Here is a 21,357-nt window from a genome sequence, read left to right as displayed (position 1 = left end):
GTAAAATACGGTGTTCTACGGGGTCAAAACCGCCATAGGTGGCCAGTTCATGTTTTGTTTTCATATTCATGACATGTTTTAATGTTAATAGCAGCCTGTTAACACACAGCTGAACTTTGAACCTCTAAATTTGTTTCTTGTCAAGTTGTTCCCCTGCAGGAAGAGTGTTCCTTTCAGATAAAGTTATATTAATTGATCAAACTGTGTTTAAAGGTCCATTTCAGCCATTAAGATGATCCATAAACACATGGATAAGTGATCATGGAGGGAAAGCTTTGGGAGCGGGGGGCTTTACACTTCAGCCAATGTTCCTAGAACAAAAGTGTGACTGTCAGAGAACCTTTGGGGAACGTTCCCCGTTTGCTAAGAGCAATACTAAAAAGGGCACTTACAGTAGTTGTGGGCTGCACAGGTTTCAGAGGGGTCTGTGGTCACAGCGTACATTTATACCCAGTAGGGCATTAGAATGCTTTTGAATTTGAAAATGACTCTGGAAATATTAGAGTAAACAGTGTAATATGCCAATTGTAAGTGACAGGCCATCAAAAGTGAAGTGAAAAAAAAAAAAAAAAAAAAAAAACGTTTGCTGTGCAAATCTGAAACCTTTGATATACAACTCTGCATTTTAATTGACGCAGATGGATACCCCTCCCTGAGCAGTGGTTCTGCTCCAGGTTTCTTCCTGTTAAAAGGGGGTTTTTCCGAATGGCAAACCACAGATGAAAGACATGTTCTGTTAGGGTCCAGCGCACAAAGACACATTTAGGACCACTCTAAATCTGGTTCTGCAATTGTTTGGGTTTAGTGGAGCAAATCAAACTTGCCATTGCTGACTCATATTCTGATCAATGTTCAGGTTCTTTTGTTTAAAACCACAGCACCTAAAGAAGCTGATAAATCTAAAACATTACTAGAGCTAAGCTAAGATACATCGTTCACAGTGTAGATTTGTTGGAACAAGGTCAGTTGACTGAAATGTAACATAGACACCATTTAAGCACCTTATTAAACACATTTATTAAATTTCTTAGAACAGGATGAAAAGGGAAAAATGAAAGTGGGAAATAAAAGTACATAAACATTACAAACAAAGGTAAAAATACTGCTCTTTACAAACACGTTATTGTGTTTTACACATTTCTTCCTGTTTTGGAGACTTTGGCCACCACTCGTTTTTGTCCGTGTCCACAGTAACATCTGTAAATACACAAGACAAACACCACTAAATGAAAAACAAATACTGAAGCATTAATGGGAATTTTAGAAATATTATTATATTTATTCTAAAGATCTGTTTTTGTGCAGAGGCTAGTGACATCATACAGTCCTACCCAGTGATGTCACACTCCTCCACTGATTTACAGATAGCTGTAATGTACAGCAAGCTGTTAGTGAACAACAGCTAACTTGCTGCTCTTAAAAGACTTCAAACATGCGATTAGCAGGTGAAGATACATGGTGCATCTCTGTGTGGATGACTTTTTAGCTTTTGTTTGTCTGCAAGAAAACTGCAGACCAACCCTGAAACCTACTCTAAAACGCTGCAATGTTGTTAATGATGGTTTTCAATCATTTTTTTCCATGCCAAAAAAAAAAAAAAAAAAAAGAGTGTACCCAACTCATGTTCATAAATAAAGCACCTGCCTGAAGTCGAGGTTTGAAATTCTGTTAATGGTTTCCTCATTCAAGCCACTGAGTCACCACAAAACCCACTAAAGTGCAGCTGTAAGAGTTACTATACTGGTCACAGGGAGCTGGGTCTCCTAATGCATGCGTCTCTGACAAGGCTGATTTTTGCTTGTTACAAATACAAAAACTGCATCTCTACTATGGAACACTTTAAAATATAGAGTTCTATAATGTTTTAAAACACTAAAATAACAGGAGTAGCGTTATTCCTCCTGCTATTATTTGGGATTTATTCTCAAATGAAAGGGACCAGACCCCACTGAACAAGGTGGCCATGGCAGAAGAACATGTTACTGTGATTCTGAGAAGACCGGTGAAGTGCCATTAACCCGTGCTTCTGTTAGTATACCCCAAGTGACTGAACCCTACATCCCCACATGTTGTACGTTGTTACCCTGTTCTGGAGCTGCTGTTTCAGGAACACGGGAAACCTCTGACAAAACAAACGGCCAACATCTTTATGATATTCTGAAGCTTTTGAAAGAATGTGACAAATTAGCCTACGCTGCAGTTTACCTGGAATGGTTCCAAGGCTCGAGTTGTCGAAGAACTGCTTGGGACAGTTTCGGGACAGTGTCTCAGAGCTTCCGCCCACATCAAAGAATCTGCTTTTGGGGGATTCGAGGAGAGAGGCCTTTGGCGAATCCAGCAGCTTTCTGGGTGACTCCAAACCCTTCCTGGGAGTGTCCAGGAGCTTCTTGGCAGGTATCAAAAACTTTTTAGGTGAGCTCAGCAGGTTAGAGGAGTCAGAGGTCATGGGAAAGCCCCTCTTGGTGGGAGTGCTAGGTGACTGAAGCTTGTCCTCTTCCACTTTGTTCCTCACCTTTAGTTTGATGGCTCTGTTCTTCCACTTGGTAATCTCAGCCTGCTGACTGGCAACCACACTGATGAGAAAGGAAGTCTGTGATTAGAGCTCGACTTCAATTTTTATGTCACAAAGTGATAACTATGGAATGTGATCTGTGTTTGTGCAGTGAGCGTTCAAACCAAACCACCATCAGGACAGCAACGGGCTTCATCTGAATGACAGTTTGTCTAAATATCTGATCAGATCTTAATCCTAGTGACACAACAACTTGTATTGTTGTCTTGGGAGACAATAGCACTGTCTATCAACTGGAAATAATTTGATGACTATTAATGTTGCTAAACCAGTTTCAGAGGATAACTGTACGGCAAAACCAATTAGAAAGAAACAGAAGAGAAAACTTAAAATAACACAAAAAAACAACAACAAAAATCCCAGAAACGTGAGAGATTGAGACACAGTTTGTAACATTGTTCACGCTTAAGGAAATGCTTAATCAGCAAAAAAAAATGCATATGAACTTGAGTGTCATCCCATTTTTAATCCATAAGGTTTGATATGAGGTCAGGCGAGCCTTTTCAGTTCTTGCCTGCCATTAAAGATGCAAGAAGCAGCTGCAATATTCTCCTAAAGGGTGGACACGATCATACACGTCTTCAGCCCACGCGACGGCCACGTACAACGCACCAAGTTACAAAAATCAAGAGGTGCACGATCGGCCGATGCGCCACAAAGAAGGATGTGATATGTGATATCTTCAAATTAGCTTTTAATGCAGCAGTTATGTTAATATGAACCATCCTTGTTGTATAAATAAATATAATGCAAAAGGTGGCGACGTGCTTTACACCAGCGGTCCCCAACCCCCGGGCCTCGGACCGGTACCAGTCCGTGAGTCTTTGGTACCGGGCTGCGAGAGTTCAGGCTCAGGTGTGAAATGTATAGTTTTCAGGGTTTTTAATCGGTTTTCAGCATGATTTTGTTATCATTTACTCTGTTTTCCTTGGTCTTTTCACGTGTGTTATGAATAAATTCTCTTTTTTTCGGTACTGGTACTAGTTTTATTTTGTTGTATTTATCCGCGACACATTAAAGGCCGGTCCATGAAAATATTGTCGGGCATAAACCGGTCCGTGGCGCAAAAAAGGTTGGAGACCGCTGCTTTACACTACTGCAAACAATGTTTTTGGATTGTGCTTGTTTATCTAAGGCTTGGATGCAGCTGCTCTCAAGCTCTCTATGCACTGTTCTTTCAAGCTGATCTGAAGGTCACATGAAGTTTGGTCTACCACTTTATGGCAGAGTTGATGTCGTTCCCCATTTTTGTGTTAATACCAGCGACCCGTTGTTTCACAAATGTTTGTAGAAGCTGTCTGCATGCTTGGATGCTTGATTCTATACACCTGTGGCCATGGAAATGACTGAACACCTGAATTCAGTGATTTGGATGGGCGAGTACAGCACAGTGCAGGTATAGATGATATTGATGGAGCAATACAGGGACATATGCATAGACAGTACAGAAGTAAATATGGAAAGTAGCATTTTAGATTCAAGATCTTATACCAGTTCAATGTTTCCCTGTTTGAGGGAGTTGTTCTACAAATGTTACTCCTTTACCACAAAAAAAAGAAAAAAGAAAAGTGTCTTATTGGAACAAATGGAGATTTACACTCAAACAGATTTGATATCATTTCACGGTAAAATAATAAAAACTCTGAACTTCAACATGCATTTAAAATGGGTCAGTCAGCTTTAAGCTAATTAAAGATGATTGAAGGTTAATAATGCTATACTGATGCTATTATATTAAGTTTTAATGCTGCTTCCATATGCAGACAAAATGTCTGCATATGGCACTAAAGCATGACTAATCAAATGGGTGGTTATTTATCAAACAGGCAGCAGTGCATTTGTATTTTTACAGTTCACCATCAAATTTCCAATCATTATAATGTAGGATTCCTCAGAGTGAGTGTTACTGTATGTCAGATTTACAAATGACCTGCTGCGTGTGCTAAAGAAGGCACTGCAACGTATGCAGATGGTAGTACAATCTGCTGATAGTAGAGAAGAGAAATTAAGAAAACACAGCAAGAGGAATTGCTGTTAATCACTCAGTGGGTTTCTGAGTCAAAGAGGGGGCTAAAATGTTTGATGTTGTAGCCGACCAAACACTGTTACAGTCAACTCAAACCAATAACAGTTGCTAAGACGGGCATTTCAGTCATCATGTCCATGATAGCTGGAAGAAGAGCCACAGTAACACAAGCTGTGTGTAGAATGTTAATGATTCCACAGCAGTAAACATCACTCAAAGTGTTTTCTACTTTAAACACACGCAGCGATTGTATCGGTTGCAAAGACAGTGCTGATGCCGTTACCTTTCCAGTTCTGTGATTTTCATGTGAAGCTGGCTGACTTCCTTCTCCAGCTTGGATTTCTCCATCAGAATACTGCTGCTGACCACAGAACTCCTGGGGTTGGTCAGTCTGGCATGAAGGTCTTTACCCTGCAAGACTGATTCCAACATGAATGCATCATTTAAACATGCTCCTCTTTCAATGGTTACACCTGAATTAGTTATTCATCGGTCAGATTTCTTTGTTTGTTAGCAGATATACATGCACAGCGCTGACACTTACACGACTCTTCTCCCTCCTGTTGGGATTTTCTCAAAGTCTCTTTAAGCTTCCTCAGTAACTCTTCTTTTTCCTCCAACAGTGTGTTCATCGCCTGGATCCTGGAAGACAGAATGCCAGTCATTAGAGTCAGCAGTCCTGCAGCAGGCCACAGGTCTTGACACCACTGACCCTGAAAACCACAGTGGAGAAAAACTAACAAACAAAAGTGTAAGAACGAATTCAATAGCTCTTTACTCTCGTTTGTGTTCGTCGGATGCTGAGCTGAGCTTCATCTCCAACTGCAACAGCTTGGTCTGAAGCTTCTCCAGCTCAGCCACACTGGGTGATGATTTTTTCTGAACCAAGGAGGACAAAGATCATCGTACCAGCTACTCATTCGTCAGATAACCAAACTGAAGTGCAGCTGCGCTGTTATATGAAACCAACAAACCTCAGATTCTCGAATTTTGCTCTTCAGAGCTTGTATAGCGTTCTCTTTCTCTTCAACTAGTGCACGGTTGTCCTGCAGCTCAGTCTGCAGGAGTTGTGTTGCCTCTTTGTGGTTGGAAACTTTGGCATCAGCTTTGATGCGTGCCTCCTCCAGCTGCTCAGTTTGAATATGCAGAGCCTGAAAGTGAAACACATTCTTCATTATTATCTGTGGCTCTCAACTTCACCAAAACAAACAGTGCATTGGTCGGGGACTAGTTTGGGTGGTGAATGAATCCACCATTGGATGCTCAGATTTCTAGTAGCAAGCTGGTGTCTGTAAGCGTGTGTGTGTGTGAGAGAGACTGTGTGTTTTCATGGTAATGAAGGAACACATCACCCAGTACTAACTGATGTTTCAACTGCTTTGAACAAGAGAAGGAAAGAAATAAGAAACCGTGTGGCAAACACACTTTCACTTTTTCCTCTGCGTGTTTCAGCTGAGAAGCTAGCTGCTGGGTTTCCTTCAGCAGAGCTGCGACTGTCAGAAGCGCTCCCTCCTCCAGCGCCTGCAGCAAAGTGGAACTTTTGCTTTTCACCTCCCTAAGGTGAGACGCTGCCTCAGCCTCCAGCTGTTTTAGCTCTTCAAACGGACCCTTCTGCTCATCAGTGATACTCTATGGGAGGTAGGTGGAAAAAAAGAGCAATGCGGTAAATATCATTTAAAAGATTTCTTCTAATCCAAACTAACCAATCCCCCCAAGCAGTCTGTGATGTGCATCTAGATTAAGAGCCAATCATTTGATTCATTCTGAGAGCTGGAATTATCCATTCAGAGAAATCTTTGTCAAACACGTCAACTGACCTGCAGAAGACATTTCTTGCTTTGTATCCCCGCCGTTCTGCGGTCAGACTCCAGCTCCAGGATGCTGTCCAGCCCACTGAAGCTAATTGGCTGGTTGGTGATCAGGACCTGCAGCTGCTTATTGAACTTGAATCGTTCTTGAATCACACCCTTCAGCTCATGGAGGTAGGAGGTCATGTGGTCCCAGAGCTTGTCCAAAATGCTGCTCATTTTCTACAAAAATCAGCAAAGTCACCATAAAGTACCAGTGATGGAGAAGTGGATGCACATGAACAGGAGGGAGTAAAATCAAATCTATCTCCAGCTTCAACAAGTAACAACCTTTGTTGCAAGACTGACAATACAGCTTGTTATACACCACGTGACTAATAATGATAAAGTAGACACCAGAAAAGTACAGTCTTCTTCTCAACTTCTCAGAAGCTGGTTTCTTTGAATGGGACAGAGAGAGCGTCCAAGTGTTTCAGGGGGCAGGGCAGAAGGCTCACCTCCATGTAAAGTTGCCTCCTGTCCAGCAGCTCAGGCAGTCTCTGCTGCCACAGTGCGTCAAAGCCCTCGACTTGAACAGAGTGGCTGGGCGCCTGCGCTCTGCATAGAAGCACATCCTGCAGCCGTCTCTCCTCGAAGACGGCCAAGTCGTTTTTCACCAGCTCCTCAAAAATGTTCCTGTAGCCAAGTGCCTTCACACGCAGCAGCTCCTGTGGGAAAAGGACCAGAGATGACTTCATTCAAAGACCAGCATATTTAGGAAATTTTGTAGTACAGTCAAACTACAGCCAGTTACTTGAATTTTTCTGAGATTTTCATCAGTTGACTGTCCCAGCTGAAAGACCGCATCATAGGCATCCTTGGTGGCCTTGGGAAGAGGATGCTTCAGGGAACGCCGCTCCCTCAGGCCCTTGTCCTGAGTTATATTGTCATAACTACAACAAGTGTTTATGAATTGCTGGAACCTTTTGAAGGACTCCTATAATGACAAGAACCAGGTAGCATCAGAGTTATGATCACACTGCATGCTAGAAAGACATTTGAGCTGCAGAGCAGTCAGTGAAGCCGTTACCTCAAGCTGTGTGTCTTGCAGTTGTGACGACAGCAGCTCCTTAGCCCCGCTGGTGCTCGGCTCTGACCTGCTGAGCTGCTCTCTGAGAGCAGAGATGGTTGCGTTCGCTTCGCTGAGCAACTGGAAATGAAAATAAAATCACAGTCAGCATTTAGCCATCCTCAACTTTATGCCAGCGATTTATTCTTGCGTGTAATTGACATTCCAGCTTTTCATCTGCGTAGAAACTCTCTATTAAAGAATGTCACTTCTGACAAGCTAGCTAAAATATGAGATTCCCTCCAGTCCACCTAAATATAGTGCCTTTCTACTTTACCTGAGCTCTGATGAATGCATTCACACACGTTCACACCAGTCAATCCAAGTCGGGAATAATGGAAAAGGGGCATTATTACTGCAGCCCACTAGGGGCCTCAGTTCACAATTTGGGAACCACTGTTTTACAGCAATACTGAACAGAGCACCATGTTTGTGTCCCTGCCATACAAGACAGGAAGTATCAGCACTCTCCAACTCAGTCCTCAGCTTTTAATCATAAATGGACTGGTGCTTACATCACACGTCTCAGTAATCCGCACACTATATTCAGTGTCTTGCCCAAGGATAATTCAGCATGCAGATTAGAGGAGCTGTGGACTGCATTATCATAATCCAAAATTATGGTTCTAAAAAGAGGAAACAAATGAGAGCAAAGACTCACCTGCTGCACTGCATCTGCTTCACTTTCAGCCTGAGCGCGTCTTTCTGTGTGCATTTGAACTTGCTCTTTAAGCTGCAGTATCTGACAAAAACAGAGCAGGTCGAGGTGTGAGCATGCAACACAGCTAACAACAGTGCTAACTGGGATGGAACCCATTTAGACCAATGGAAAAGGTTTTGAAAGTGGGGCTCATCCATGTTTAGAAAAATTGTCAAAAACCACCAGCTGGAGGATCAAAAACCGAGAGCACTCAGTAAATCGACATGCACTTCTTCGGTGTAGGCAAGGCTGCAGAGGTTAGGATACACTTATGCAGGGAATGCCGACGTGCATTTGTAACATTAAATGTGTGTCAGTGGTAGGTGGTCGGGCTAGCTTCCCCACAGCTTTCATACTAATGTAAGCATCCACAGTCGAAACAAGCAGAAAATGACTGGGACCTACGTCTTGTTGCAGCTTGGCTTCTTGCTCTCCTCTCTCAGGCTGCTGCTGCATGTTCAGCTGACTCAGCTTGTCCTGGATGGCTGAGATCTGCAGATGAATGAGAAAATGTGATCAAGTTTCCAGGCTGCTCTTCCTGTTCTCGGTCACTTTAGAATAGCACTAATTTACCATCTGCATCCTGTCCTCCAGCTCTGCCCGGAGCTGCTGCTTCTCCTGCCTCAGACCCTTCAGGATCTTCTGCAGCTCGTCTCTCTCCTCGCTGACAGACGTCACTCTGCACAGCAGCTTCTCCATCTCCTCGGTGGAGGTCTGAGTGCTGAGCTCCTTCTCAGACAGCAGCCGTGCTCCTTCTGCTTCAGCCATTTTCAATGCATCGGTCAGAGTCCTTATCTGTAAAAGACACGATTGGCTTTTTCACTTAAATGAAATTTCATAGATGTTTACAGAAGCAAGATAAGACATGAACCTGCTGATTTAAAGAACACAGGCAGATCAATGACCCTGTCTTTCTGCACAAACACAACAAGTCCATGAGACAGAAACGCAGCTAACGTTGCAGTACAACACCTCCCAGTGAAAACTAGGATCTACGGACGCTAGAAGACCGACTGAGAACCTCCTGAGGTCAGAAAGTATTGTATTGCTGTTAGCAGCGTGGAATAAGACAGGGACACGTTCGTCACCAGTATTATTCCTTACGGTCACATGGATGGTTGGAAGGACAGAAAGACATCAATCCAGTGGACAAGGTGAATACCAGCGAGTCTTACAGTAATAAACAAATACATGAAGTACAGTAGAAAGCTACTATTGGACTGCTACACCTGTATCAGTCCTGGGAGAATCACTACACTTATTATGTAGATGGATCAGTGAAACTAACAGTACGGAGTCTGAAAATCTGATGAAGCTAAAAAACACCAAAGATGTTGTTTTTCTCTGAAGGAGCACATTTTCCTCATCACTGTGCATGTGTTGAATTTACTTCTTCATCACAGTTGATGTGGACAGTAATATGTGTCTATATAACACACATCAATGTGTAGAAAAGAGGCTTCATATTGTACCATAAAGACAGCCGCTATCAACATGCAATTGGCAAAGGACAGAAGGAAAAACTCCCTTTTAACAGGAAGAAACCTCCAGCAGAAGCAGGCTGAGCAAGGGGCGACCATCTGCTGCCACTTGTTTGGTGGTAAGGAAGAGAAGGAGAGAAGAAAAGCTGGAGCTGTCAATCAGACCTCAGACTGCAGCGTCTCCACCCTGTCCTCCAGCTCTGCTCGGAGCTGCTGCTTCTCCTGCGTCAGACCCTCCAGGATCTCCTGCAGCTCGTCTCTCTCCTCGCTGACAGACGTCACTCTGCACAGCAGCTGCTCCATCTCCTCTGTGGAGGTCTGAGTGCTGAGCTCCTTCTCAGACAGCAGACTGTCTCTCTCTACTCTCACACTCTCCAGCTCCTCAGTCAAAGCCTTTACCTGTCAGTGAAAACATAAATCTAAACAACCCCAACAAGCTCCACTTGCATTTTGAAGCACACAAAAGAGTTTCATCTGTGCATTCTGTAGTGCTGCAATGTGTCTCTTCCCATGTGCTTAATACTTTATTACTTAAAAGAGGCAGCAGTCACTGAAAAATTGACTTTTATAATTGGGTGTGGTTAGAGATGACATTAGATCGGCACGTCTTCCTGACCATGTATGCTACACAGAGAAAAGCACCCCGAAAGTCTTACATGTGTTTGCAGTTCCACCAGCTTATCATTGTGCTCACTGGGAAGCCCATCCAGCTTCAATATTTGTTCTTCTAGCTCTTTGATCTGCTTCTTTTGCTTGCAGTTTTGCTCCAGGGCCGTCCTCAGTTCCTCCTGATTCACAATCATCTGTAAAGAGAGAAAAAAAAAAAGTTTGCTTTGACACAAACCTGATAGAAGAACAGTAGCACGAAGGAAGAGTAGAAACAGCAACTTACCATTTCCACATTTTCCTGCAGGTCCGTCCTGAGCTGGTCTCTCTCAGCAGTGAGAGAAGCCAAGGTAGCGCTCAGCTTCTCCACATCCTCCGATTCCCTCTGAAAGGTCGTCATCAGGAGAGCCTCTTTCTCATCTCGCACACACTGCAGCTCCTGTGATAGCCTCAGCATCTGTCACATTTCCAGCTGTCACAACTCCGACTCGAGGACTCATTTAGAGTCCACACACTGAGCAACAAGCCTGAAATAACATATCACTTACCTTCTCCCCTAAATCAGACTCTTTCTGCTCATGAGCTTTCACGAGATCTGAATTCTTTTCTTTTTGTGTTTGAAGCTCATCCTGAACAGACGGTAGAACAACCTGCATCTCAGCAACCTGGAAAACAAGCAAACATCACGTAACAACTTATTCGTGTATCGCTTTTCACACATAAAAGTCACAAAGTTCAAGTACAACACAGTTCATATCCGAACAGATAAACATGTCAGCAGAAGGCCTCATAAAACGGAAAATTGTTTTTTTCATGCTCATTAAGGTGAGGTTAGAGACAGCAGTCTAAGCAGAGGAGCCAGACCTCCCCCTACAACTTCAGTAGCTGTTGAACGGATAAAGTTGTGGTGTACCAGTGGTTAGAAATACTATTATTACTTTAGTACTACTTTAACACAAAGTCAGGGCTGACCAGGGACCATTGCTGCGAGTCACACTGCGCAGCATAAAGGCCCTTTGACAACAGACGTGGCAGCTAAGGATCCAAAATTTGTTGCACTGACCGCTGCACTCTGTCGTTTTTTGCACCAGTTCTAAGTGTACTAGATGCGCCTGCTCCTTGTCGTTTCAAAGCATGGATCTCTCCGACTTTATATCCTCTACAAGAGTTTGTGTTGTATTATCTTTAAATGTTCAATAAAAACATGTATCGCACATTCACAACGAAGAAAGCTTTGTAACTATCCCGACCAGTGAAGAGTGTGTCATTTCCACAATACAGCTTTCCCTCTGAAGTCCACAGAGCTGTTGAAAAGGCTCTGGAGGTCCCTGTGTAAGCACGTAAACCTGTGACATAAAAATTAACTGAACTCTGACATACACAGAATGTTTTCATTCATGGTGATGAAGGAAAACGCTGGCACGTGAAAGGGCATTTACCCTTCCAGGACCTGAGGTAAAGCAGTAAAGCACCCCACTAACAGCCAAACTCATCTGTTCTCTGATTGGATTGTTAAGTTTGTGATTTACATGACATTGCCCAATCAGCTGAAAGGAGGAAAAATTGGGTCAAAATTTGTACTCGTAAGTTGAAACTCACACACAGCCAAGGAAGTTGAGTGCAGAGTTTTACACATATAGTTTTTTTTGCTTTGTATTTGTAACCAGACCTTAACAAAAATAAATAAATAAATTTTGTTAAAATTCCATTTAACAGGAAGAAAGCAGAAGCAGGCTGAGGGAGGGGCGACCAAGGGGTGAGGGGAAAAGAAGAGAAGAAAAGCTGGAGATGTCAATCACAGACCTCAGACTGCAGTGTCTCCACCCTGTCCTCCAGCTCTGCCCGGAGCTGCTGCTTCTCCTGCCTCAGACCCTCCAGGATCTCCTGCAGCTCGTCTCTCTCCTCGCTGACAGACGTCACTCTGCACAGCAGCTTCTCCATCTCCTCTGTGAAGGTCTGAGTGCTGAGCTCCTTCTCAGACAGCAGCCGTGCTCCTTCTGCTTCAGCCATTTTCAATGCATCGGTCAGAGTCCTTATCTGTAAAAGACACGATTGGCTTTTTCACTTAAATGAAATGTCATTGATATTTAAAGAAGCAAGATAAGACATGAACCTGCTGATTTAAAGAACACAGGCAGATCAATGACCCTGTCTTTCTGCACAAACAGCTCTCTTGCACTGAGGACACCCTAAAACTAAATGTCATTAACATGAGAAAATCCAAAAAGACTACAAAAAGTCCATGAGACAGAAACGCAGCTAACGTTGCAGTACAACACCTCCCAGTGAAAACTAGGATCTACGGACGCTAGAAGACCGACTGAGAACCTCCTGAGGTCAGAAAGTATTGTATTGCTGTTAGCAGCGTGGAATAAGACAGGGACACGTTCGTCACCAGTATTATTCCTTACGGTCACATGGATGGTTGGAAGGACAGAAAGACATCAATCCAGTGGACAAGGTGAATACCAGCGAGTCTTACAGTAATAAACAAATACATGAAGTACAGTAGAAAGCTACTATTGGACTGCTACACCTGTATCAGTCCTGGGAGAATCACTACACTTATTATGTAGATGGATCAGTGAAACTAACAGTACGGAGTCTGAAAATCTGATGAAGCTAAAAAACACCAAAGATGTTGTTTTTCTCTGAAGGAGCACATTTTCCTCATCACTGTGCATGTGTTGAATTTACTTCTTCATCACAGTTGATGTGGACAGTAATATGTGTCTATATAACACACATCACTGTGTAGAAAAGAGGCTTCATATTGTACCATAAAGACAGCCGCTATCAACATGCAATTGGCAAAGGACAGAAGGAAAAACTCCCTTTTAACAGGAAGAAACCTCCAGCAGAAGCAGGCTGAGCAAGGGGCGACCATCTGCTGCCACTTGTTTGGTGGTAAGGGAAGAGAAGGAGAGAAGAAAAGCTGGAGCTGTCAATCAGACCTCAGACTGCAGCGTCTCCACCCTGTCCTCCAGCTCTGCTCGGAGCTGCTGCTTCTCCTGCGTCAGACCCTCCAGGATCTCCTGCAGCTCGTCTCTCTCCTCGCTGACAGACGTCACTCTGCACAGCAGCTTCTCCATCTCCTCGGTGGAGGTCTGAGTGCTGAGCTCCTTCTCAGACAGCAGACTGTCTCTCTCTGCTCTCACACTCTCCAGCTCCTCAGTCAGTCTCTGAATCTGTGCAGAAACACAAAGGTCAGTCCAAACTGTGACTTTAAACAGTGAAAGACATGAAAATGGTGGCTGAATGTAACAAAGGGATGCACACAGCAAAACTGCTGACTGTACACATGTTAGAATAAAGCAAGTATAGAAACTTAGTCCTGCCTGGTCTGTGAGCTCTTGTAACTGGAGGGTACTGCCTGCATCTTTGCCACTGTTCGGCCTGCTCTCCAGGTCTGCCTTTTCACTCTTCAGCAGGTTGATCTCATCTTGTAGGATTCTGATGTTCTCCTGAGAAACCCTCAGCTCCTCCTGGTTCTCAGTCATCTGAAAAGTTTTACCCACCATGACTATACAAGTCGACTCTGATAGTTTCAGCAATGCTACGGTTATTCCATACACAGAGAGAAGTATTTTTCTCTCACTGATGAATTCAAAAACTTCTGTAAAACATTGGCTAGAAATGCACGCGAGGACTCAACGCACGGAACAGGCCGTGTGTGACACTTGTAGGGAGGTGCAGGTTACAAATAAAGGGTTTTATTAATGGGTTTGTGGTTATGCCGTAGCTATGGTATAATTTCTTTCTTTGTACAAGATTCCTAGAATTTTTGCCACGAATAACTGATGTTTTAAGAAAAACCACATTAAAATTTCTTCTGTTAAGTTTTTTTTATATAATAGTTAATATGCCTTATTGATCACGATATTGCAGAGATTAAAACACTGGTTTGAATTGTTGAATGGACTGATTCTTATATAGCGCTTCTCTACTCTCACGGAGTACTCAAAGCGCTCAAGACAATATGCCTCATTCACCCAATCACACCCATTCTCACAAGCACTTTATCTACACTTAGTGCTTTTCTAACGACATTCATACTCCGATGGATGCATCGGAGAGCAAGTTGGGGTTAGTATCTTGCCCAAGGATACTTGACATGCAGACTGGAGGAGCCAGGGATCGAACCACCGACAGTAGGTGACCTGCTCTACATCCTGAGCTACAGCCACCCTGCGGTGTGTGCAAAGAGCAGGGACTTATCAACGCGAGCTTATGACCTGCGCTTACTGGGAATTCCTCGTTCATGGGAAATAATTGCAATCCTCAATCCGTATCACGAGTGGGGTTCAACGGGTTACCCACGCCTCTCGGCGAAGGGTAGACACATGCTGATCCACTCAGTGTGGCGCGCGTGCAGCCCCGGACATCTAAGGGCATCACAGACCAGTGATGCAGTTGGCTCTACTGCTCTGGTTTAGGATGGATCTCTTTAAATCTGATATCCCGTCACGATGTTAGAAATTCAAACTCGATAAAGATATCAGAGAACTCACTAAATTAAGGTTGGGCGATATGTAAAAATTTTCCAATTGACAATCGTCAGTCCGATAACCGTTGATAGGTGATATACTTGTGCAGGTGCAGACTTTTTGATAGGCGGAGCAACGTAACAATGTACAGGCTCATATATAACTGACTGACAACTGCTTAATAGGTTACTAGCTTAGTTTTACTGATCTCTAAAATTCCTCCTGAAGTGTTGACAAACGTCAACTACTTCATTAGTTAGTGAGGGGAGGAGCTCTGTGTCTGTGTGAACTTGTGTGTCAGCTAAAGGAGGCAAAGGCAACACAGTTGATTTCAATACTGCTGCAAATAGTGAATGACCACCACCACATCGTGGTAGAGGGGTATTCTAGTGATGCCAGGAGCAATCTCGTTGTGAGCATTGACGCTTGCAGCTTGGCATTTCTCTCCATGCCAGATATTCTTGGGCAAGACACCAACAAGAAGTTGCTATATGAATACATGTGGATATTAGATAGACAGCACTTAAGCATAGAAAGAAAAAAGTGCTTGTATGAATGAGGCAAGTTGTATGAAACGCTTCGAGTGCTCAGAGTAGAACAGCGCTACATAAGGACCAGTCCATTTAACATTTGCTGATGACATACCAAGTATGAATCTACTGAAACAAACAATATATCCAGTGAGATGCTGTAAGTCAAATGCAAACACAAAAGTAGTGCACGTTGATTTGACATAAAAGCAAATTGTTTTTATATAGCGCTTTTCTGTTTTATAGTGTAAGGTAAATACTCTACAATAATACAAAGAAAACAGAGAACCCCAACAATCACATGACCCCCTATGAGTGAGCGCTTTGGTGACAGCTCTGCTGGAGGTTTCTTCTATTTTAACATGAAGTAACCTCCAGCAGACCCAGGCCAGTAAAAACAATCTTCCATCCATCCATTCGCTTCCGCTTATCCTTTTCAGGGTCGCGGGGGGCGCTGGAGCCTATCCCAGCTGTCATAGGGCGAAAGGCGGGGTACACCCTGGACAGGTTGCCAGTCTGTCGCAGGGCTAACACACAGGGACAGACAACCATTCACACTCACATTCACACCTAGTGACAATTTGGATTATCCAATTAACCTATCCCCACAAGCTGCATGTCTTTGGACGGTGGGAGGAAGCCGGAGTACCCGGAGAGAACCCACGCAAACACGGGGAGAACATGCAAACTCCACACAGAAAGACCCCGGCCTGATGGTGGAATTGAACTCAGGACCTTCTTGCTGTGCACGGTGGCACGGTGGTTAGCACTGTTGCCGCACAGCAAGAAGGTCCTGAGTAAAAACAATCTTTAAATTTAAAATTGATTTAAAATCCAACAATTAGGATCATGATGGTGATGGCATACAGGGCAAATATCATACTGTGTGCACTCATCAGAAAACCCAACCGGGCTAAAAAAATAACTACTGAAATTCTGATTTTGGTTAAGCTTTTACCATCTCCACCCTGTCCTCCAGCTCTGCCCGGAGCTGCTGCTTCTCCTGCCTCAGACCCTCCAGGATCTCCTGCAGCTCGTCTCTCTCCTCGCTGACAGACGTCACTCTGCACAGCAGCTGCTCCATCTCCTCGGTGGAGGTCTGAGTGCTGAGCTCCTTCTCAGACAGCAGACTGTCTCTCTCTGCTCTCACACTCTCCAGCTCCTCAGTCAGTCTCTGAATCTGTGCAGAAACACAAAGGTCAGTCCAAACTGTGACTTTAAACAGTGAAAGACATGAAAATGGTGGCTGAAAGTAACAAAGGGATGCACACAGTAAAACTGCTGACTGTACACATGTTAGAATAAAGCAAGTATAGAAAATTAGTCCTGCCTGGTCTGTGAGCTCTTGTAACTGGAGGGTACTGCCTGCATCTTTGCCACTGCTCGGTCTGCTCTCTGTCTGTTCCTTCTGAAGCAACAGGGCATCTCTCTCTGCTCGGGCGCTGTCAAGCTCCTCAGAGAGGTTCGTTAACTGTTAAAGGGAAGGTACCCAAATTATTGTTGTAGACAAAAGAGCAAATTTAAAAACTTCATTCATTAATGATGAATGTTATTCAATGTAAGTCACCTGATGTGTAAAGTCCACTTCCTTTTGCTCATAGAGTTCCACACGATCACACAGCTTTTGTTTCTGCTCCTTTAGCTCCTCTTGAAGACACTGAAGTAGACAGTTGGTCTCCTCGACCTGAAAGTAAGAAAACATGGACAATTACCTCCAAGGCACAGCAGGTATCCAGCTTAGTGAAACATGTTGCAGGGAACAAACCTGTAGTTTCAGCTGAGCCTGCGTTTCTTGACCAACTCTTTCGAGATCGCAGTTTTTATTTTGTTCTTTGAGCTGCTCTTGAAGGGAATGCATGAGACTTTGAGCCTCAGCAGCCTAAAAATAAAAGGGGAAAATAAGGTATTTGTTCAACAAATGAAAGACAAAATGTTTGACACTCCCAGTGTGACCAAAAACAAAACCCTCACCGTGACTGTACTACGCTGCAGATCACCCTCCAACTGGCTCTTCTCCTCTGTGACAGCCTGCAGAGCACCCTGCAGCTGCTCAATCGGGGAAAGGAAAGAGCAAGGTTTTTTTTTTATTTCTTGCCCCCGAACAGGCAGGTTTGCATGCTGTTTGCTAAGTGACATTTTTCTTATTGTCAAAAAAATCTCAAGATAATGTTTCAGTCTACTGCTAAGCAAACACATGCCTGTGTTTAAAAAGGGGGTGGAATCAATAAATAAATGGACTGATTACAAACCATCTCCACCCTGTCCTCCAGCTCTGCTCGGAGCTGCTGCTTCTCCTGCGTCAGACCCTCCAGGATCTCCTGCAGCTCGTCTCTCTCCTCGCTGACAGACGTCACTCTGCACAGCAGCTGCTCCATCTCCTCTGTGGAGGTCTGAGTGCTGAGCTCCTTCTCAGACAGCAGACTGTCTCTCTCTACTCTCACACTCTCCAGCTCCTCAGTCAAAGCCTTTACCTGTCAGTGAAAACATAAATCTAAACAACCCCAACGAGCTCCACTTGCATTTTGAAGCACACAAAAGAGTTTCATCTGTGCATTCTGTAGTGCTGCAATGTGTCTCTTCCCATGTGCTTAATACTTTATTACTTAAAAGAGGCAGCAGTCACTGAAAAATTGACTTTTATAATTGGGTGTGGTTAGAGATGACATTAGATCGGCACGTCTTCCTGACCATGTATGCTACACAGAGAAAAGCACCCCGAAAGTCTTACATGTGTTTGCAGTTCCACCAGCTTATCATTGTGCTCACTGGGAAGCCCATCCAGCTTCAATATTTGTTCTTCTAGCTCTTTGATCTGCTTCTTTTGCTCGCCGTTTTGCTCCAGGGCCGTCCTCAGTTCCTCCTGATTCACAATCATCTGTAAAGAGAGAAAAAAAAAGTTTGCTTTGACACAAACCTGATAGAAGAACAGTAGCACGAAGGAAGAGTAGAAACAGCAACTTACCATTTCCACATTTTCCTGCAGGTCCGTCCTGAGCTGGTCTCTCTCAGCAGTGAGAGAAGCCAAGGTAGCGCTCAGCTTCTCCACATCCTCCGATTCCCTCTGAAAGGTCGTCATCAGGAGAGCCTCTTTCTCATCTCGCACACACTGCAGCTCCTGTGATAGCCTCAGCATCTGTCACATTTCCAGCTGTCACAACTCTGACTCGAGGACGCATTTAGAGTCCACACACTGAGCAACAAGCCTGAAATAACATATCACTTACCTTCTCCCCTAAATCAGACTCTTTCTGCTCATGAGCTTTCACGAGATCTGAATTCTTTTCTTTTTGTGTTTGAAGCTCATCCTGAACAGACGGTAGAACAACCTGCATCTCAGCAACCTGGAAAACAAGCAAACATCACGTAACAACTTATTCGTGTATCGCTTTTCACACATAAAAGTCACAAAGTTCAAGTACAACACAGTTCATATCCGAACAGATAAACATGTCAGCAGAAGGCCTCATAAAACGGAAAATTGTTTTTTTCATGCTCATTAAGGTGAGGTTAGAGACAGCAGTCTAAGCAGAGGAGCCAGACCTCCCCCTACAACTTATGCAGGGTAGCACAGGTCAGATCAGGCCAGTCGAGAGATGGAACCTTTGCAGCGTGTCCTGGGTACACGCTGGGTTTCCTCTCAGTAGGACCCAGACCAGCTGAGGTGACATCCTTGTCACATGCCTGAAGTGCCTCAGCTGGTTTCTGTTGATGCGGAGAAGCAGCAGCTCTACTGAACTCCACCCCAGTGACTGAACTTCTCAACCCATCTCTAAGACCCCTGACAACATGGCCCCTGAGTTTACCGCGACCCACAAACGCCTCCACCGCAGTAAAGGGGCAATTCACAGAGACTCCAGTGTTATCTGGTTGTCCTACATTTCTTACAGAAACACTGACCACTCTCTCACCTTGTCCACGTGTTCTTGCAGCTTCAACCTGAGCTCGTCTCTCTCTGCGGTCACAGATGTTACAGCAGAGAGCAGCTTCTCCATCTCCTCTGCAAACCTCTGATCAGCAGTGCTCTGCTCGGACAGGAGCTCGGCTTTCTCAGCTCGCACACACCGAAGTTCTTCATTTAACTGGTTGATCTAAATAAATACATACAATTCTGTTTTTGTCATAGCTATACGAATCACAGTCTTCAAGACACTCACATGTGCAGTTGAATGATATCAGCTAAACTGTAAAACTGTATTATCGAATGATTTTAACTCTTTTTCTGTTGATGGGCTAATGGTTGCACATGTGCTCAGCTGTAATAAGAGCAGCTATCAGTGTCATACTTGTTCTTGAAGCTCTCTGCTAATCTCCTCCTCAGTGCTTCTGGAAGCTTCGCTGTCAGCAAGCTTCTCCTCCAAATCCTTGATCAGCTGCTGCACGTCGCTCAGTTTTCCTTCCAGAGCTCCTCGCTTCTGCTCACTTCCTTCAAGCTGAAGGAAAACATGACAACAGTTGTTTGGAAAGCCGTACGTATAAATGTTTTGTCTCTTCAGACATAACTGCACACACTCTGGAGGACTATTAAACTTGATATCATTTTAAGCCCGATCCAGAGATTTTTATCCTGGATGACTAAGCCGACACTTCCCTCAGCCTCACTGAAAGGCTTTCCCTTTGACTCATTATTATATCATATATATTATAGCATGCCTGTACTTCCCAATGTTTCCACCAAGTACACCAAACAAGTACCTGTCCTCACATTTGTCTCAGCAGCTGCAGCAAATGAAGAGCCTAGTAGCTGCTTCACTTTCTATTTGAATAACCTCTGGTGCTAGTTATGACCCTCTGCAAACGTGCTCATGCTCCCCTCCCCCCCAACTGGATGATGTCAGATTGGCTTTAGAGGATAGTTGGGCCTCACCTGCTTTACCAAGGCGTCCACTTTATCTGGGAGAGTCTGACATACAGCCAGCTCATCTAGCTGAGCTCTCAAGGCCGTCTCCACTTGACGAGATGCCATCAACTCTTTATTTAGATTGGCAACAGTTCTCTCAAGCTCTATGCTGTCAATCAGATCTGGAGAAGGAGCAAATGTTACGAGGGGCAGGTTCATATGATGGGCTACAGTCTATAAATGCAACACGTGGAAACCTACTTTTAGGCACATTGCCATCTAGCAGAGTGGTGAGCTTTGTGTTCTCATCAAATGCGACATTCAGCTCCTTCTGGAGATCGCTCTGCATCTTTCTGTAACGCGACTTCTCCGTCTCCAGCTGAAAACGCAGACTCTTCACCTCCGCCTCCCTTTTCTCGTGGCTGGCAGTCAGAGTCACCTGGACGAGATCGTCAAGAAGCAGGAGATGCATTAATCGCTTACAGCTGCCATTGTTGGCTCACACTTCCTGGAATATTTTTAAAATGAGGATAGATGTGCTGCAAAAAATAATTTTTTGTCATTTTAGTGTTTGATTACGTACATTCGTCTCCTCCAAAGAAATGCTGCGACTGCGTAGGACAGCCCACTCCTTCCTTGTGTCTCTGCTCAGCAGCTCTGCATCATCCAGAGAGCGGCGAAGCTTCAGCACCTCCTGCACCAAGTCCTTACTGCCCTGAAACAAGAAAACATGAAACAGTTAGCTTGTGCCGTCGTTAGATTGCTGCTGCTTTCAGCACCCTGTCAGCGCTCAGATGGGACATGTTAGCCTGCTAAGACTGTAAGCAAGTGTAAGCAAGCACACTTTGCGTGAGAACAGCCTGGTTTATTCCAGGTTAATGACATAAACTGATATTAAGCACAAACACACACACATCGGTAAGACTGCAGTGTTGGCCCATCTACTGCTCCAGACAGACGGATGCTCGGAGCATGAGGTGCTACTGGTTTCTAACATGTGACAGATGCACACTCCACAGTGTCACATCTACATGATGTTCCACGTCACGTGACTGAAATACTGGCCGTACCAGGTTCTCCATCTCATGTGCAAATTCTGTTTCCTTCTTCTTCAGCTGTTCAGTCAGAGTCTTGATTTCATTCTTTCAAAAGAAGAAACAAAAGCTTAAAGACAAATCAAATCAAAATGTTTCGGATCAATA

The 21,357-nt window shown here is 44.1% G+C and overlaps 1 protein-coding gene across 5 annotated transcripts in view; it reads right to left on the bottom strand.

Annotated features, from left to right (window-relative positions):
- Positions 1–1,003: 1,003 nt before the first annotated feature.
- cenpe (centromere protein E) overlaps positions 1,004–21,357 on the bottom strand; it is a 28,042-nt gene continuing 7,688 nt past the window's right edge. The window contains exons 20-56 of one of the 5 annotated variants that reach the window (XM_026194489.1): positions 21,226–21,297; positions 20,739–20,870; positions 20,417–20,594; positions 20,183–20,337; positions 19,602–19,748; positions 19,227–19,406; positions 18,543–18,659; positions 18,281–18,451; positions 18,047–18,193; positions 17,568–17,789; positions 17,290–17,364; positions 17,084–17,197; positions 16,886–17,002; positions 16,649–16,789; positions 16,277–16,498; positions 13,640–13,801; positions 13,256–13,489; positions 12,105–12,338; positions 10,850–10,966; positions 10,588–10,758; positions 10,352–10,498; positions 9,861–10,094; positions 8,788–9,009; positions 8,620–8,706; positions 8,176–8,256; positions 7,476–7,595; positions 7,200–7,382; positions 6,904–7,113; positions 6,416–6,628; positions 6,024–6,227; positions 5,573–5,749; positions 5,377–5,477; positions 5,143–5,240; positions 4,882–5,017; positions 2,206–2,573; positions 2,084–2,122; positions 1,004–1,197 (exon numbers count right to left, since the gene is read on the bottom strand). In XM_026194489.1, the coding sequence (XP_026050274.1) occupies positions 1,121–1,197; positions 2,084–2,122; positions 2,206–2,573; positions 4,882–5,017; positions 5,143–5,240; positions 5,377–5,477; positions 5,573–5,749; positions 6,024–6,227; positions 6,416–6,628; positions 6,904–7,113; positions 7,200–7,382; positions 7,476–7,595; positions 8,176–8,256; positions 8,620–8,706; positions 8,788–9,009; positions 9,861–10,094; positions 10,352–10,498; positions 10,588–10,758; positions 10,850–10,966; positions 12,105–12,338; positions 13,256–13,489; positions 13,640–13,801; positions 16,277–16,498; positions 16,649–16,789; positions 16,886–17,002; positions 17,084–17,197; positions 17,290–17,364; positions 17,568–17,789; positions 18,047–18,193; positions 18,281–18,451; positions 18,543–18,659; positions 19,227–19,406; positions 19,602–19,748; positions 20,183–20,337; positions 20,417–20,594; positions 20,739–20,870; positions 21,226–21,297 (5,805 nt within the window). In that variant the 3' untranslated portion in view covers positions 1,004–1,120. The remainder of the gene's footprint in view (positions 1,198–2,083; positions 2,123–2,205; positions 2,574–4,881; positions 5,018–5,142; positions 5,241–5,376; positions 5,478–5,572; positions 5,750–6,023; positions 6,228–6,415; positions 6,629–6,903; positions 7,114–7,199; positions 7,383–7,475; positions 7,596–8,175; positions 8,257–8,619; positions 8,707–8,787; positions 9,010–9,860; positions 10,095–10,351; positions 10,499–10,587; positions 10,759–10,849; positions 10,967–12,104; positions 12,339–13,255; positions 13,490–13,639; positions 13,802–16,276; positions 16,499–16,648; positions 16,790–16,885; positions 17,003–17,083; positions 17,198–17,289; positions 17,365–17,567; positions 17,790–18,046; positions 18,194–18,280; positions 18,452–18,542; positions 18,660–19,226; positions 19,407–19,601; positions 19,749–20,182; positions 20,338–20,416; positions 20,595–20,738; positions 20,871–21,225; positions 21,298–21,357) is intronic. The other 4 variants (XM_026194491.1, XM_026194490.1, XM_026194493.1 and 1 more) reach the window with 4 other exon arrangements.

The sequence above is a fragment of the Astatotilapia calliptera genome, chromosome 15 (assembly GCF_900246225.1).
Source record: "Astatotilapia calliptera chromosome 15, fAstCal1.2, whole genome shotgun sequence".
Lineage (NCBI taxonomy): Eukaryota > Metazoa > Chordata > Actinopteri > Cichliformes > Cichlidae > Astatotilapia > Astatotilapia calliptera.
This window is presented reverse-complemented; position numbering and strand designations above follow the sequence as displayed.